This window comes from Oncorhynchus keta, unplaced genomic scaffold (genome assembly GCF_023373465.1).
Source record: "Oncorhynchus keta strain PuntledgeMale-10-30-2019 unplaced genomic scaffold, Oket_V2 Un_scaffold_5451_pilon_pilon, whole genome shotgun sequence".
Lineage (NCBI taxonomy): Eukaryota > Metazoa > Chordata > Actinopteri > Salmoniformes > Salmonidae > Oncorhynchus > Oncorhynchus keta.
This window is the reverse complement of record NW_026290961.1, coordinates 269,711-287,731: the sequence shown is the minus strand read 5'-3', so window position 1 is coordinate 287,731 and position 18,021 is coordinate 269,711. Positions and strand designations below refer to the sequence as shown.

At 42.8% G+C, this 18,021-nt stretch overlaps 2 protein-coding genes and 1 long non-coding RNA gene across 54 annotated transcripts in view; 1 reads left to right on the top strand and 2 right to left on the bottom strand.

The window, feature by feature from the left end:
• LOC127929172 (neuronal acetylcholine receptor subunit beta-2-like) overlaps positions 1-1,318 on the bottom strand; it is a 58,269-nt gene extending 56,951 nt beyond the window's left edge. Inside the window, exon 1 of the mRNA XM_052517009.1 lies at positions 1,158-1,318. Coding sequence (XP_052372969.1) covers positions 1,158-1,206 — 49 coding nt within the window. The 5' untranslated portion in view covers positions 1,207-1,318. The remainder of the gene's footprint in view (positions 1-1,157) is intronic.
• Positions 1,319-5,764: 4,446 nt separating this feature from the next.
• Positions 5,765-13,588, top strand: LOC127929171 (centromere-associated protein E-like). Of its 50 annotated transcripts, none has more exons than XR_008133624.1 (10): positions 5,765-5,926; positions 7,548-7,623; positions 7,741-7,842; positions 7,928-9,796; positions 10,557-10,673; positions 10,871-11,168; positions 11,971-12,074; positions 12,203-12,436; positions 12,603-12,835; positions 12,966-13,588. XR_008133624.1 is itself a non-coding variant. In XM_052517006.1 (5 exons), the coding sequence occupies exons 1-5, from the start codon at positions 5,894-5,896 to the stop codon at positions 9,375-9,377; spliced, it is 1,593 nt and encodes a 530-aa protein (XP_052372966.1). In that variant the 5' UTR covers positions 5,765-5,893; the 3' UTR covers positions 9,378-9,795. The 50 variants fall into 50 exon arrangements, 2 of the variants coding, with proteins under 2 accessions (XP_052372966.1, XP_052372965.1); XR_008133637.1 differs by lacking the exon at positions 11,971-12,074 and adding an exon at positions 11,945-11,970 and having other exon boundaries at positions 12,333-12,436; XR_008133636.1 differs by lacking the exon at positions 11,971-12,074 and adding an exon at positions 11,945-11,970 and having other exon boundaries at positions 12,307-12,436.
• A 987-nt stretch (positions 13,589-14,575) lies between these two features.
• LOC127929174 (uncharacterized) lies at positions 14,576-17,886 on the bottom strand. 3 transcript variants are annotated; one of them, XR_008133658.1, is made up of 3 exons: positions 16,403-17,886; positions 15,827-16,306; positions 14,576-15,730 (listed from the first exon to the last, which is right to left on the bottom strand). It is a non-coding gene; the product is annotated as an uncharacterized LOC127929174 (long non-coding RNA). The 3 variants fall into 3 exon arrangements; XR_008133659.1 differs by having other exon boundaries at positions 15,875-16,306; XR_008133657.1 differs by having other exon boundaries at positions 15,923-16,306.
• Positions 17,887-18,021: the final 135 nt, after the last annotated feature.

Here is an 18,021-nt window from a genome sequence, read left to right as displayed (position 1 = left end):
CATAATAATGTCTGGAACAGAGCAAATAGAATGGCATCAAACACAGAAACCATAGAAACAATACTCTTGATGTATTTGATACCATTCCACTAATTCTGCACCAGCCATTACAAGCCCATCCTCCACAATTAAGGGTCCACCAATAAACATCCATTCCGTGTGACCATGTATGACTGGCCTAGAGGAGCTACAGCCTGTGCTAATTCAACACTACACTACACAACACTAACCCAATACACATGGGCTCTTTCTCAGACATCTAAACATCTGTCCACTCCTTCACTGATCTGAAAGAGCTGACCAGGTGAAAGCTAAGCCAATCTAATAAGCTTCCTTCCACCATATTGTTTTCACCTGTTAAGCCAATCAGTGCAGAGGTAGGGGAGGAGACAAGCTGAAGACAAGTGAAAGAGCCTCTGGCCACATTCAGAAGCCAAACTTGCAGCTATAAATCATATCAATTAAGCGGAATTAATTTCTTATTCTACACGTCAGAGAGGCATGTTTTTTTTACTACATACTATATTTCAGTTCCTAAACGTTGCATCCTGCTGAACGGGCCCTTGGTCTGGTCACATGTCCATAGATTACGTCCCAAGTCCACCATCTAGTGGTCAATTATTATACTGCTATACATTTACTCAGACTAGTTTCTAACAAAGATATGCATTACCCCTTGACAACTGACAGGGGGCGCTGTTTTGAAGCCTCTGCACATTCAATTTGGTGCTACTACATTGTAAAGATTTTGGAAGATCCAGAAATGCATTTATTAATGTCTACATTCAAATGACAAGTATAGTATATCAGACATCTTAATGTATGCATATTAGACAACAATGCATACTTTAAAATTATATGAAATGAAGATTAAAATATAACAGATGGGTTCATTGTACAACAACAAAATCAATGAGCAACCATGGGGCATAACTGACAGGGTTGGCTTAGATTGTTGACAGCATGTAAACTATATTTCATCTCCAATGTTTGAAAACAAATACATTTGAACAATGAGCCCTTGTCTCAAATACATCATTACTGTTGCTGGTGAGACAGCTAGCAAATATTACTCATATTAACGTGAAATCAGTCAAAACACCTAAAACAAGAAACAGTATCAATAATGATGAAACGAGCTGAAACGAGCCACTTACAATTCACCACATGGAAGTTTCTTGTCAATCTTGCTAGCAATTTGGTCATCCAGAATCACAACCCCTTACGTTCTCCAGAAAGAACCAAATAATGTAGCTCAAACAGAAGTGGGAACTAACAGAGAGTCACTGACAACAATCAACAAGAAACAGGTGGGTTTAGGAGGGGTTCTGAAAGACACTCATGGGGGAGTCCACTGGGAGTTGAGCAACAACTGGAACCTAAAAGACACACATCATGAGCACAACACTAAATTTGCCCAAGAACAGGAAAACAAATGAAAAACCCACACCAAACTGAAAAGACACCAAACTTGAAAGACAAGAAGCAAACCAAAAAGTGGAGCAAAATGAAAACAGGGAAGATCTGATAAAGGAATGTTTTCTATCAAATAGGGAGCACCAACTGAGGGTGTTTAAACACCCTCCACATCTCTCAACACAACTGGAGCACTGAGCCAGACACTCTTAAATAGCACCTGGGCCAACATGTCATGCTCAAGTACATTTGTCTAAGTTGGCACATATGAGAATAAACCCTGTAATATAACAATGTCGTCTTTTTCCTCCAGTGACAAGTGCGCAAAAATAAAATGTTTTCTAGAATCTCTGAGTTACTCAATCGTCCAATAGGAACAGTGTGTATTGTGCTTTCTTCATGCTCTTTAGGAAGACTACAGTCTGACTTCTGTTCCATGGAAGCACACACATTGTTTTAGTGACGTTTTCAGCTAACCCATCTGTATAAAAACATTACTTAAAATATATTTGTTAGTACTAATGTTACTGTTCCCACAACAACAAAGTAATATCTAAATACATGTCATTTGGTCTTTGAAACATTTAGCTGAAATACTGTTGAATTCCATTCCTATGGAGGACTGCTCCTACTGGGGAGTGGCCAATATGGAGGCCGGTGGCTTCAAAGCCTCTCATTGGCCAATACAAAGCATCAGCAATCCAGGTTTATATACATCATTGGTTTCTAATTTGTTCAATCTGACCTTTTTTCCCCAAACTGGAAACAACCCAGCCATCACACAATTACTGTCCATTTTAAAATCGAGTGCTTTTAATTTACAGCATTTCCCTCACTCAGACAACCAAACATTTTCAAAGTTTCCCAATTAGAGAGAGGGATGGGGTCAACTTCTTTGGCGCGCAGTGCTCAATTTCAGAACAGCTGTCTGTCTAAATGCACACAGAACTGTGAAGTGGAGACCCTGATCTATGACATCATGTTAGCATGTTACTGTACAGCCACAGCATTACAATTTAGGCATTTTTCAGTGTCCAAATCTGCCATATTCAACCACTATCTGGGTATGAGTGTGAAGGACTACAGACTGGGATTCAATGCAAGGCATGTTATAGTGTGAAGAACTTTACAGCTGACAATGCCCCTTTTAAAGGCATTTTCCCCCTATGTTAGCAGGAACTGCCTTCATGGTAAACGCTGTGCATGTCGCTTCAAACCTAAAGGACCAATAGTGTATCATGCTGTAGCCCATGTTTAATTAATGGAGTTGTATTGAAGCTATGTGAGCTGGTCCACCATCCATTTCTCTGGGCTTGTCAGCACTACGTGTCATCATCAATATCCCTGGTCTTCATCTAGTTATTTGCTTTCAACCCCACTGGCAGGTTTTTAATGACCCCCTGCTCAGTCCCCCAGAACCACTAACACATTACATAACAATCATAACAGAACCACTAACACATTACATAACAATCATAACAGAACCACTAACACATTACATAACAATCAGCCAGAAAATGATCATATCATGTGAAATGAAGAAAATTAATCTTATCGAGGTCTTTGAGAGTTGAAAATGCATTCACCATATATGTTACATTGGATTGTTGTTAAGACAAACAACACAATTGAAGTGATGGAGAATTACTAAGACAGGCCAAACAATAATGAACTGATGTACCACTGTCTGATAGGTTCAGATACATCATGTGACAACAACAGAATGTGTGGTTGGTTGGAAACAGGCAGGAAGTGTAACTAAAGTTTACAGTCAATCTCAAGTCCAACTAAACGTTGCAGACTGCTGCACAGAAGTGTTTCACAACCCCTGTTTCAAGCACAACATCTGGGGTTATGAATGGGGTTATGAATGGTCAAATGGTCAAATATTCTGTTCCTCCAGAAGCATCAATACCAAAATGTGTCTATACCTTACTTTAAAAGATATGTTTTGTGAATTAATATGTTCTGTGTGACTAACAGTGCAGGGAATCTTCTGCAGTAAAATAAACCCAATGGACTCGATGCAAAGAAAATGCAGATCTAGAGATCCACCATCTCAGGAATACTGACCTGGGATCAAGTCCTCCCTGTCCACATGACAAAACAATAAACAGATCCTGGATCAGCACACCTACACTGAGACATTTGACAAATATGGGCCCTGACTTGAGTCTGCTAATGAGGCACTTTCTTTAGGTTTTACAAAAGTCTAAATACTTTACAGAAACTACAGAGAAAAAAAGAGGAAAGTGAAAGATAAAAATATGAAAGTTTGGTGTGAGAAAAGAGAAGTGGAGGAGCTGTGTCAGGGTTATGAGAAGGAATCCACCTAACACCCCACTCTGGAAACATCTGACTTCTTAAAGTCCTATACAGTTTCTTGTAAACCACTAGATCTTGGTTGACCTACAGTACAACAGGCTAGCTACCCAGTTAGCAACAAGCACTCAGGAGGCAGGTGGCTCTACAACAGGCTAGCTACCCAGTTAGCAACAAGCACTCAGCAGGCAGGTGGCTCTCCAACAGGCTAGCTACCCAGTTAGCAACAAGCACTCAGCAGGCAGGTGGCTCTCCAACAGGCTAGCTACCCAGTTAGCAACAAGCACTCAGCAGGCAGGTGGCTCTCCAACAGGCTAGCTACCCAGTTAGCAACAAGCACTCAGCAGGCAGGTGGCTCTACAACAGGCTAGCTACCCAGTTAGCAACAAGCACTCAGCAGGCAGGTGGCTCTACAACAGGCTAGCTACCCAGTTAGCAACAAGCACTCAGCAGGCAGGTGGCTCTACAACAGGCTAGCTACCCAGTTAGCAACAAGCACTCAGCAGGCAGGTGGCTCTCCAACAGGCTAGCTACCCAGTTAGCAACAAGCACTCAGCAGGCAGGTGGCTCTCCAACAGGCTAGCTACCCAGTTAGCAACAAGCACTCAGCAGGCAGGTGGCTCTCCAACAGGCTAGCTACCCAGTTAGCAACAAGCACTCAGCAGGCAGGTGGCTCTCCAACAGGCTAGCTACCCAGTTAGCAACAAGCACTCAGCAGGCAGGTGGCTCTCCAACAGGCTAGCTACCTAGTTAGCAACAAGCACTCAGCAGGCAGGTGGCTCTCCAACAGGCTAGCTACCTAGTTAGCAACAAGCACTCAGCAGGCAGGTGGCTCTCCAACAGGCTAGCTACCTAGTTAGCAACAAGCACTCAGCAGGCAGGTGACTCTCCAACAGGCTAGCTACCTAGTTAGCAACAAGCACTCAGCAGGCAGGTGGCTCTACAACAGGCTAGCTACCTAGTTAGCAACAAGCACTCAGCAGGCAGGTGGCTCTCCAACAGGCTAGCTACCCAGTTAGCAACAAGCACTCAGCAGGCAGGTGGCTCTCCAACAGGCTAGCTACCCAGTTAGCAACAAGCACTCAGCAGGCAGGTGGCTCTCCAACAGGCTAGCTACCTAGTTAGCAACAAGCACTCAGCAGGCAGGTGGCTCTCCAACAGGCTAGCTACCTAGTTAGCAACAAGCACTCAGCAGGCAGGTGGCTCTCCAACAGGCTAGCTACCTAGTTAGCAACAAGCACTCAGCAGGCAGGTGGCTCTCCAACAGGCTAGCTACCTAGTTAGCAACAAGCACTCAGCAGGCAGGTGACTCTCCAACAGGCTAGCTACCTAGTTAGCAACAAGCACTCAGCAGGCAGGTGGCTCTACAACAGGCTAGCTACCTAGTTAGCAACAAGCACTCAGCAGGCAGGTGGCTCTCCAACAGGCTAGCTACCCAGTTAGCAACATGCACTCAGCAGGCAGGTGGCTCTCCAACAGGCTAGCTACCCAGTTAGCAACAAGCACTCAGCAGGCAGGTGGCTCTCCAACAGGCTAGCTACCCAGTTAGCAACAAGCACTCAGCAGGCAGGTGGCTCTCCAACAGGCTAGCTACCCAGTTAGCAACAAGCACTCAGCAGGCAGGTGGCTCTCCAACAGGCTAGCTACCTAGTTAGCAACAAGCACTCAGCAGGCAGGTGGATCTCCAAAATGATTTTGGCAGTGAGACAGCAGAAAGTTCAGAACCCAGTTTGAACACTGAACATTTTTATAAAATGGCAGTTGACAGGGCTTTAAGTAAAGTATAGACACATTTTGACATTCAGCCTTCCAAGTTTTCTAAGCTTTAGAATTTTGGAGTAACTGAACATACAACCATTACTTTTAACCTAAATTATACCTTTGACCCCTATAGCTCATGTGCTTGAGAGAGAGGGGAAATGAAACACTTATATGCAGCATTCTGTAACTTGAACTTTCAGTTTGACTTACTTCCTGTCAACCACGTTGCCTTTTATCTGAACCTAACATCCAGTGGTATATTAGTTCATAATTGTTTTACCAAATTTAAAGGATATGCTGACGTTGACACAAAAGGTGTGGTCTCTCAGACTATAAACAACGTGGACACGTTATTCCAATCTTACTTTGATGCTCATTCATTTAACAGATTTGTATGCATCCGTTTTCAACTCTCAAAGACTCTGTGGTAAGACTGTATTTCTCTATTTCACCAGATATGATCATTTTATGAGGTGTGTTTATTGTCTGATTCTTATGTAATATGTTAGTGTCTCTGAGAGACTAAGCAGGTGAACAGTAAACAGGACAAAGTAGATATCTACAATACATTCGGAAAGTATTCAGACCCCTTGACCTTTTCCACATTTTGTTACGTTACAGCCTTATTCTGAAATGCATTCAATTGTTTTTTTCCTCTCATCAATCTACACAACAACAAAAACATAATGAAAAAAAAAACGGAAATATTACATTGACATAAGTATTCAGACCTTTTACTCAGTACTTTGTTGAACCTCCTTTGGCAGATTACAGCCTTGAGTCTTCTTGGGAATGTCGTTACGAGCTTGGCACACCTGCTCTGGTTGGGCAACTAAAGGACATTCAGAGACTTGTCCCGAATCCACTCCAAATTCTCTTGGCTGTGTGCTTAGGGTCATTGTCCTGCTGGAAGGTGAACCTTCACCCAAGTCTGAGGTCCTCAGCGCTCTGTACTTTGCTCCGTTCATCTTTCCCTCGTTCCTGACTGATCTCCCAGTCCCTGCTGCTGAAAAATATCCCCATAGTATGATGCTGCCACCACCATGCTTCACCGTAGGGATAGTGACAGGTTTCCTTCAAACTTGACACTTGGCATTCAGGCCAAATCTTGCTTTCTTCAGACCAGAGCCTCTTGTTTCTCATTGTCTGAGAGTCCTTAAGGTGCCTCTTGTGCAAGCTCCATGGGCTGTTATGTGCCTTTTTCTACCATATGTCTGGCCACCCACCATAAAGGCCTAAGGTGTGCTCAAATTGTCCTTCTGGAAGGTTCTCCCATCTCCACAGAGGAACTGTGGAAGGTCAGAACAGTGACCATTGGGTTCTTGGTCACCTCCCTGACAGCAAGGGCCTTCTCCCCGACTGCTCAGTTTGGCCGGGCGGCCATCTTTAGGAAGAGTCTTGGTGGATCCAAACTATTTCAATTTAAGAATGATGGAGGCCACTGTGTTCTCGGGGACCTTCCTTTTTTGGTACCCTTCCCCAGATATGTCCTCGACACAATCCTGTCTCGGAGCTTTACGGACAATTCCTTTGACAAACGTGACTTGGTTTTCACCTGACATGCAATGTCAACTGTGGACCTTGTATGACAGACCTTATAATGGGCTGAATAATTATGCATATAATGTATTTCTGTTTTTAATACATTTGCAAAAAAAATCCCAAAACATGTTTATACTTGTCATTATGGGGTATATTTTGTAGATCGATGAGGATTTAAAGAAAATACAAATCATTATACAATAAGGCTGTAACGTAATAAAATGTGGAAAAAGTCAAGGGATCTAAATACTTTCCGAATGCACTGTATGTTAATTACTGAAGTGTGCTTGTTTGAGCTCTACTACCGTGTATGTGTCGCTAGTTGGGTAGAGATTGGGACTATCCTATTGTTTCCTTTGTACTGGGTAAGCTAAGTCAGGTGACCTCAAGTATTTGCCTTGACGACACATAAGGCACAGTTACAAACCTATACTAGAGCTGAAGTAACAGAGGAAAATATAGCATTTGACTTCTAGAAATGTAAGAGACAATCTATACAAACACAGGTGGAGAATCCAACAATGCAGACCATGGATATTGATGACGACACGTCTCCCAACAAGCCCAGTGTTACATTTTCAGGTATCAATTCAAGTACAAACACACAGCTTTTGTTCCTTACAATCCTGGATGATATAAGTATTTTAACATTAACAGAGAGAGTGCAAAGATCTTACATGATCATTCCCTGTGATTCAGCTAATTTTCTGTGGTGGAAGAGACCCTCTGGAGTTGCTGCAGTGTGTCTGGGGCTGCTGTGTGTTCTCCTACTGGCTGGGATCATAGGCCTGTCTGTCTACTGTAAGTTTAGTATGCTGTTTTGTAAACGTTAATGGTGTGATAGTTAAACATAATTGAATATTTGATCAACTTTTCCCTTTTACAGCTGGAGTCATTGATCATCACTCAACAGAGGGAGACCAACAGAGCAGTTACAGCCTTCTGACTAAAGAGAGAGACGAGCTACAGACCAGTTACAACACCCTGACTAAAGAGAGAGACGAGCTACAGACCAGTTACAACACCTTAACTCAAGAGAGAGACGAGCTACAGACCAGTTACAACACCCTGACTAAAGAGAGAGACGAGCTACAGACCAGTTACAACACCTTAACTCAAGAGAGAGACGAGCTACAGACCAGTTACAACACCTTAACTCAAGAGAGAGACGAGCTACAGACCAGTTACAACAACCTGACTAAAGAGAGAGACGAGCTACAGACCAGTTACAACACCTTAACTCAAGAGAGAGACGAGCTACAGACCAGTTACAACACCCTGACTAAAGAGAGAGACGAGCTACAGACCAGTTACAACACCCTGACTAAAGAGAGAGACCAGCTACAGACCAGTTACAACACCTTAACTCAAGAGAGAGACGAGCTACAGACCAGTTACAACACCTTAACTCAAGAGAGAGACGAGCTACAGACCAGTTACAACACCTTAACTCAAGAGAGAGACGAGCTACAGACCAGTTACAACACCTTAACTCAAGAGAGAGACGAGCTACAGACCAGTTATAACACCCTGACTGAAGAGAGAGACCAGCTACAGAACAGTCTCACCACAAGGACTGCTGAAAGGGAGAAATTACAGAATAGTCTTAACTCAAGGACCGCTGAGAGAGACCAGTTGCAGAATAGTCTAAATACCAGAACCACTGAGAGAGACCAGCTACAGACCAGTTACAACACCCTGACTAAAAAGAGAGACCAGTTACAGAATAGTCTCACAACAAAAACTAAGGAGAAAGACCAGTTGCAGAATACTCTCACCACAATAACTCGGGAGAGAGACCAGCTACAGAATAGTCTCACCACGAGGACCAAAGACAGGGACCAGCAGCAAAATAGTCTTAAAGTTATGACTGCTGATAGGGATCAATTAAAGAATAGTCTTAATGCACGGACCAAAGAGAGAGACCAGTTGCAGAATAATCTAAATACTAGGACCACAGAGAGAAACCAGCTACAGAATAGTCTCTCAACCAAAACTAAGGAGAAAGACCAGTTGCAGAATACTCTCACCACAATAACTCAAGAGAGAGACCAGTTGCAGAATAATCTAAATACCACAACCACTGAGAGAGACCAGTTTCAAACCAGGCTTAGGTTCTATGGTGAGTGCAGTCTTTCATTTTCTTATTTTAGAAGTATAATTTTACTTCATACTTTTACATGCTTGCAGTTATGTTGTGTTTATCTCAGAGAAACCCTGTCTGGATGGATGGTGGAAGTTTGGCACCAGCTGTTATTATGTCTCCTCCACGATGGACTCATCTGGGGGCGGTCAGAGGGAGTGCAGAACAATGGGAGGAGAGTTGGTTATTATAAACAGCAGAGAAGAACAGGTAATAGATAATACATTAGTAATACTATAATACTACTGTTTCATTATTATTATTATTATCTCTCATTTGTTTTCAACATGTTTAATTCTGTGTGGCTACAGGGTTCATTCTGTGTGGCTACAGGGTTCATTCTGTGTGGTTACAGGGTTCATTCTGTGTGGCTACAGGGTTCATTCTGTGTGGCTACAGGGTTAATTCTGTGTGGTTACAGGGTTAATTCTGTGTGGTTACAGGGTTCATTCTGTGTGGTTACAGGGTTCATTCTGTGTGGTTACAGGGTTCATTCTGTGTGGTTACAGTGGTGAAACCGAAACAATTCAAATGGTTAGTGGCTATGGTTAGGGGTTAAGGTTAGTGGCTATGGTTAGGGGTTAAGGTTAGTGGCTATGGTTAGGGGTTAAGGTTAGTGGCTATGGTTAGGGTTTAAGGTTAGAGCTATGGTTAGGGGTTAATTTAGTGGCTATGGTTAGGGGTTAAGGTTAGTGCTATGGTTAGGGGTTAAGGTTAGTGGCTATGGTTAGGGGTTAAGGTTAGTGGCTATGGTTACAGGGTTAAGGTTAGTGGCTATGGTTAGGGGTTAAGGTTAGTGGCTATGGTTAGGGGTTAAGGTTAGTGGCTATGGTTCATTAAGGTTAGGGGTTAAGGTTAGTGGCTATGGTTAGGGTTAATTAGTGGCTATGGTTACAGGGTTAATGTTAGTGGCTATGGTTAGGGTTAAGGTTAGTGGCTATGGTTAGGGTTAATTAGTGGCTATGGTTAGGGTTAAGGTTAGTGGCTATGGTTAGGGGTTACAGGGGTTAAGGTTAGTGGCTATGGTTAGGGGTTAAGGTTAGTGGCTTTGGTTACAGGGGTTAAGGTTAGTGGCTATGGTTAGGGGTTAAGGTTAGTGGCTATGGTTAGGGGTTAAGGTTAGTAGCTATGGTTAGGGGTTAAGGTTAGTGGCTATGGTTAGGGGTTAAGGTTAGTGGCTATGGTTAGGGGTTAAGGTTAGTGCTATGGTTAGGGTTAATTTAGTGGCTATGGTTAGGGGTTAAGGTTAGTGGCTATGGTTAGGGTTTAAGGTTAGAGCTATGGTTAGGGTTAAGGTTAGTGGCTATGGTTAGGGGTTAAGGTTAGTGGCTATGGTTAGGGTTAAGGTTAGTGGCTATGGTTAGGGGTTAAGGTTAGTGGCTATGGTTAGGGGTTAAGGTTAGTGGCTATGGTTAGGGGTTAAGGTTAGTGGCTATGGTTAGGGGTTAAGGTTAGGGGTTAAGGTTAGTGGCTATGGTTAGGGGTTAAGGTTAGTGGCTATGGTTAGGGGTTAATGTTAGTGGCTATGGTTAGGGGTTAAGGTTAGTGGCTATGGTTAGGGGTTAAGGTTAGTGGCTATGGTTAGGGGTTAAGGTTAGTGGCTATGGTTAGGGGTTAAGGTTAGGGGTTAAGGTTAGTGGCTATGGTTACAGGGGTTAAGGTTAGTGGCTTTGGTTAGGGGTTAAGGTTAGTGGCTATGGTTAGGGGTTAAGGTTAGTGGCTATGGTTAGGGGTTAAGGTTAGTGGCTATGGTTAGGGGTTAAGGTTAGTGGCTATGGTTAGGGGTTAAGGTTAGGGGTTAAGGTTAGTGGCTATGGTTAGGGGTTAAGGTTAGTGGCTATGGTTAGGGGTTAAGGTTAGTGGCTATGGTTAGGGGTTAAGGTTAGTGGCTATGGTTAGGGGTTAAGGTTAGTGGCTATGGTTAGGGTTTAAGGTTAGAGCTATGGTTAGGGGTTAAGGTTAGTGGCTATGGTTAGGGGTTAAGGTTAGTGGCTATGGTTAGGGGTTAAGGTTAGTGGCTATGGTTAGGGTTTAAGGTTAGAGCTATGGTTAGGGGTTAAGGTTAGTGGCTATGGTTAGGGGTTAAGGTTAGTGGCTATGGTTAGGGGTTAAGGTTAGTGGCTATGGTTAGGGGTTAAGGTTAGTGGCTATGGTTAGGGGTTAAGGTTAGTGGCTATGGTTAGGGGTTAAGGTTAGTGGCTATGGTTAGGGGTTAAGGTTAGTGGCTATGGTTAGGGGTTAAGGTTAGGGGTTAAGGTTAGTGGCTATGGTTAGGGGTTAAGGTTAGTGGCTATGGTTAGGGGTTAAGGTTAGTGGCTATGGTTAGGGGTTAAGGTTAGTGGCTATGGTTAGGGGTTAAGGTTAGTGGCTATGGTTAGGGGTTAAGGTTAGTGGCTATGGTTAGGGGTTAAGGTTAGGGGTTAAGGTTAGTAGCTATGGTTAGGGGTGAAGGTTAGTGGCTATGGTTAGGGGTTAAGGTTAGTGGCTATGGTTAGGGTTTAAGGTTAGAGCTATGGTTAGGGGTTAAGGTTAGTGGCTATGGTTAGGGGTTAAGGTTAGTGGCTTTGGTTAGGGGTTAAGGTTAGTGGCTATGGTTAGGGGTTAAGGTTAGTGGCTATGGTTAGGGGTTAAGGTTAGTGGCTATGGTTAGGGGTGAAGGTTAGTGGCTATGGTTAGGGGTTAAGGTTAGAGCTATGGTTAGGGTTTAAGGTTAGAGCTATGGTTAGGGGTTAAGGTTAGTGGCTATGTTTAGGGGTTAAGGTTAGTGGCTTTGGTTAGGGGTTAAGGTTAGTGGCTTTGGTTAGGGGTTAAGGTTAGTGGCTATGGTTAGGGGTTAAGGTTAGTGGCTATGGTTAGGGGTTAAGGTTAGTGGCTATGGTTAGGGGTTAAGGTTAGTGGCTATGGTTAGGGTTAAGGTTAGTGGCTATGGTTAAGGGTTAAGGTTAGTGGCTATGGTTAGGGGTTAAAGTTAGTGGCTATGGTTAGGGTTAAGGTTAGTGGCTATGGTTAGGGGTTAAGGTTAGTGGCTATGGTTAGGGGTTAAGGTTAGTGGCTATGGTTAGGGGTTAAGGTTAGTGGCTATGGTTAGGGGTTAAGGTTAGTGGCTATGGTTAGGGGTTAAGGTTAGTGGCTATGGTTAGGGGTTAAGGTTAGTGGCTATGGTTAGGGGTTAAGGTTAGTGGCTATGGTTAGGGGTTAAGGTTAGTGGCTATGGTTAGGGGTTAAGGTTAGTGGCTATGGTTAGGGGTTAAGGTTAGTGGCTATGGTTAGGGGTTAAGGTTAGGGGTTATGTTAGTGGCTATGGTTAGGGGTTAAGGTTAGAGCTATGGATAGGGGTTAAGGTTAGTGGCTATGGTTAGGGTTAAGGTTAGTGGCTATGGTTATGGGTTAAGGTTAGTGGCTATGGTTAGGGGTTAAGGTTAGTGGCTATGGTTAGGGGTAAAGGTTAGAGCTATGGTTAGGGGTTAAGGTTAGTGGCTATGGTTAGGGGTTAAGGTTAGTGGCTATGGTTAGGGGTTAAGGTTAGTGGCTATGGTTAGGGGTTAAGGTTAGTGGCTATGGTTACGGGTTAAGGTTAGTGGCTATGGTTAGGGGTTAAGGTTAGTGGCTATGGTTAGGGGTTAAGGTTAGTGGCTATGGTTAGGGGTTAAGGTTAGTGGCTATGGTTAGTGGTTAAGGTTAGTGGTTATGGTTGGGGGTTAAGGTTAGTGTCTATGGTTAGGGGTTAAGGTTAGTGTCTATGGTTAGGGGTTAAGGTTAGTGGCTATGGTTAGGGGTTAAGGTTAGTGGCTATGGTTGGGGGTTAAGGTTAGTGTCTATGGTTAGGGGTTAAGGTTAGTGGTTATGGTAACTGGTTAAGGTTAGAGCTATGGTTAGGGGTTAAGGTTAGTGGTTATGGTAACTGGTTAAGGTTAGAGCTATGGTTAGGGGTTAAGGTTAGTGGTTATGGTAACTGGTTGAGGTTAGAGCTATGGTTAGGGGTTAAGGTTAGTGGTTATGGTAACTGGTTAAGGTTAGAGCTATGGTTAGGGGTTAAGGTTAGTGGTTATGGTAACTGGTTAAGGTTAGAGCTATGGTTAGGGGTTAAGGTTAGTGGTTATGGTAACTGGTTGAGGTTAGAGCTATGGTTAGGGGTTAAGGTTAGTGGTTATGGTAACTGGTTAAGGTTAGAGCTATGGGTTTGGAAAGATTAAAACTAAAATGATTAAACACAACACACTCTGTTTCCATCAAGTACTCTCCCAGCTTCCTAGATCATTGTGAACTGCTGTGGGGCAGTTGTCAGAGCAGAGTGCTTGGCCTGTGTGGTCTGAACACGTTTCCCCTCTGAGCATCATGAGTTTTGCACCAGTGTTCTGCAACAGTTTTGTATTTTTTTGTGAGGAAGGAATATATGGAAGTACTCAGGACCTTTTCAAACATCCTAAATCACCTTGTATTTCTAGTGACCAGAACAACTACATTATACTACTACTACTATTATACTACTACTACTACTATTAGACTACTACTACTACTATTAGACTACTACTACTACTATTATACTACTACTACTACTATTATTATTTATAACATGTAAAAGTGTTTCTCTGCTGTGGAGATGAAATAATGGCCATTGTTTTTCTTCCATAATTATATTATAGATATTTATCAATGGATTTAAGAAGAATGTCTGGATTGGTGCACTTAAAAAAGATGGAATCTGGAAGTGGGTTGACAGCACACCATTTAAACCTACGTAAGGAACAGGTTCTGGAGGACTTTTACACTTTTCTGTTGTAATAAATTACTTTTCACAGTCTGATAATCTCGTCCTCAGCCAGCTCTCTCTCCACCTCTCTGTAGAATGGTAACAACTGAGCCTGGGGACTAGGTTAACTGTCTGATTCTCTCTGTAGAATGGTAACAACTGAGCCTGGGGACTAGGTTAACTGTCTGATTCTCTATGTAGAATGGTAACAACTGAGCCTGGGGACTAGGTTAACTGTCTGATTCTCTATGTAGAATGGTAACAACTGAGCCTGGGGACTAGGTTAACTGTCTGATTCTCTATGTAGAATGGTAACAACTGAGCCTGGGGACTAGGTTAACTGTCTGATTCTCTCTGTAGAATGGTAACAACTGAGCCTGGGGACTAGGTTAACTGTCTGATTCTCTCTGTAGAATGGTAACAACTGAGCCTGGGGACTAGGTTAACTGTCTGATTCTCTCTGTAGAATGGTAACAACTGAGCCTGGGGACTAGGTTAACTGTCTGATTCTCTCTGTAGAATGGTAACAACTGAGCCTGGGGACTAGGTTAACTGTCTGATTCTCTCTGTAGAATGGTAACAACTGAGCCTGGGGACTTGTATTGGATGATTTTCAACTCTGAATCTCTGTGGTTTATAGATATTGGATGGAAGGGGAACCTAATAACTTGAATGACAAGGTGGCCTGTGTTGAGATCTCACAGACGGCATCAGACTCATTGAAGAGTTGGAAGGATGGACCGTGTTCTCCAAAACACTGGGTGTGTGAAAAACCATTCACACCGTAGTCTAATTATAGTAGCTACTGTAACCCCATATCTTATGGAGTTGTTCTGGTTTTCACTGTTATTCTTAAGCTGTTTTTGTTTCTATGTGGAACTAACTACATTGAAAGATGTATTCCTGTCTTTAAAGAGACCAGAGCTATGTGGAGTCGACCATTCATCAGGCCCAGGGGAGTGGAACTGGGGTCTCGTAGGCTCTAACTGTGGTTTACATGTTTACCTATATGGTGGACATATACCAATTTAACAAGATACTGTTTTCATTGAAGTTTTTACAGTTATCAATCCATTTGAAATGCAGCAGTGTTCTATGTTTGCTTCCATTCTGTTCCATTTGTTCATTCTACTGATTAAATACATCTATATACTGTGGTCCAGGTATGTCATCTGCTTGTCAAGTATACTGTATTACTAAGTGTTATAATATAAAAATAGTAACTCCAGTGTTTTCCTTCTAAATATAACTGACATAGCACAGTAAAAATACTTTAGTTAATAGAAAATATTCCTTATCATAAAACTTCTAGCAATACCAGAGTGGACACTAGATGGGTTGTGTCATCCATGGACATGTGACCAGAGCCTGTATTCACAGAGAGTCCCAGAGTAATACGAGTGCTGATCTAGGATCAGTTTTGTCTTTGACCTCTCTCTGTTAATGTTCTTTTATTTGTTGTGTTTTTACTTAGCTTACCCAGTACAATGGAACCAATAGGATAGTCCCAAAAGTGCACACTCTGCCCAACTAGCGACACAATACTCCTGTTGGATCCAATATTCACATTTACATTTAGAACATCTGTGCAGTATTCTGGAACATGAACTCTCAGTTGACTGTGAACTTTAGTTACACATAGTGTCTGTTTCCAACCACCCACGTTAACCACCTTACCGTATATCTGAACCTATTGTCCAATGGTATATTAGTTCAGAATTGTTTGTCTAAATAAGATAATACTACATCCTGCGTAGGCTACTGACCCACACGGACACTTTACTCCAATATTACACCTAGTGTAGGATACTGACCCACACGGATACTTTACTCCAATATTACACCCAGTGTAGGATACTGACCCACACGGACACTTTACTCCAATATTACACCCAGTGTAGGATACTGACCCACACGGATACTTTACTCCAATATTACACCCAGTGTAGGATACTGACCCACACGGACACTTTACTCCAATATTACACCCAGTGTAGGATACTGACCCACACGGATACTTTACTCCAATATTACACCCAGTGTAGGATACTGACCCACACGGACACTTTACTCCAATATTACACCCAGTGTAGGATACTGACCCACACGGACACTTTACTCCAATATTACACCCAGTGTAGGATACTGACCCACACGGACACTTTACTCCAATATTACACCCAGTGTAGGATACTGACCCACACGGATACTTTACTCCAATATTACACCCAGTGTAGGATACTGACCCACACGGACACTTTACTCCAATATTACACCCAGTGTAGGATACTGACCCACACGGACACTTTACTCCAATATTACACCCAGTGTAGGATACTGACCCACACGGACACTTTACTCCAATATTACACCTAGTGTAGGATACTGACCCACACAGACACTTTACTCCAATATTACACCCAGTGTAGGATACTGACCCACAAGGACACTTTACTCCAATATTACACCCAGTGTAGGATACTGACCCACACGGACACTTTACTCCAATATTACACCCAGTGTAGGATACTGACCCACACGGACACTTTACTCCAATATTATAATTTATGAGATCAGATATGGTACACTGCCAGGCCCAGACGGCATCCCTAGCTGCGTTCTCAACGCATTCGCAGACCAACTGGCTGGTGTGTTAACGGACGTATTCCATCAATCCTTATCCCGGTTTGCTGTTTCCACATGCTTCAAGAGGGCCACCATTGTTCCTGTTCCCAAGAAAGCTAAGGTAACTGAGCTAAACGACTACCGCCCCGTAGCACTCACTTCCGTCATCATGAAGTGCTTTGAGAGACTAGTCAAGGACCATATCACCTCCACCCTACCTGACACCCTAGACCCACTCCAATTTGCTTACCGTCCCAATAGGAATACCTACGTAAGAATGCTGTTCATCAACTACAGCTCAGCATTTAACACCATAGCACCCTCCAAACTCGTCATTAAGCTCGAGCCCCTGGGTCTCGATCCCACCCTGTGCAACTGGGTCCTGGACTTCCTGTCGGGCCGCCCCAGGTGGTGAGGGTAGGAAACAACATCTCCACCCCGCTGATCCTCAACATTGGGGACCCACAAGGGTGCATTCTCAGCCCTCTCCTGTACTCCCTGTTCACCCATGACTGTGTGGCCATGCACGCCTCCAACTCAATCATCAAGTTTGTAGACAACACTAGTGGTAGGCTTGATTACCAACAACGACGAGACGGCCTACAGGGAGGAGGTGAGGGCCCTCGGAGTGTGGTGTCAGGAACATAACCTCACACTCAACGTCAACTAAACAAAGGAGATAATAATTGTAATTGTTTACCAAGATGACAATGAATTTTCCCGAATGGCCTAGTTACAGTTTTGATTTAAATGGGCTTGAAAATCTATGGCAAGACTTGAAAACTGCTCTCCAGCAATGGTCAACAATTGTTAAAAGAATAATGGTCAAATATTGTACAATGCAGGTGTACAAAGCTCTTGGCAGTTTACCCAGAAATGCTCACAGCTGTAATCCCTGCCAAAGGTGATTCTAACATCTAATGAGTCAGGGGTGTGAAGATGTATGTCAATTTGATAGTTCTGTACGTTCAATACATTTGCAAACATTTCTAAAAACATATTTTCACTTTGTCATTATGATGTATTGTGTGTAGTTTAGTGAGATTATTTTTTAAATTCATTTTGAATTCAGGCTGTAATTCAACACAATGTGGAATAAGGGCTATGAATCATATCTGAAGGCACTGTACATTCAACTGTGTTTGGTATTATAGCACTGCAATCACTGAGCTGTTTGAATATACACATTATTGCTGCAAGAACTGATTCATATGAGCATAATGACAACGATACAGTGTGGGAGAGAAAAGTGGATTGATTCTTTGTTCAAAATCTCAGCATTCTTTTATCGTAGAAAAGTGCATGCAACCTATTTCAATTAATCTGTTAAACATTTACAAACAAAGATGTACACGATTTATAATTGAATACTTTTTAAAATAACAATTGTTTAAAGGAAAATAAATGAACACATAAAAATGAAGTACAACTCTTTATTTCTAATTGTGGTGAATGATCCCAA

Excerpts from the sequence above, each read along its gene's own strand:
- LOC127929171 (XM_052517005.1), top strand. The coding sequence starts at position 5,894 with ATGCATCCGTTTTCAACTCTCAAAGACTCTGTG. Across the intron at positions 7,624-7,740 it reads GCCCAGTGTTACATTTTCAG|CTAATTTTCTGTGGTGGAAG; the intron begins GTATCAATTCAA and ends CCTGTGATTCAG. Across the intron at positions 7,843-7,927 it reads CATAGGCCTGTCTGTCTACT|CTGGAGTCATTGATCATCAC; the intron begins GTAAGTTTAGTA and ends TCCCTTTTACAG.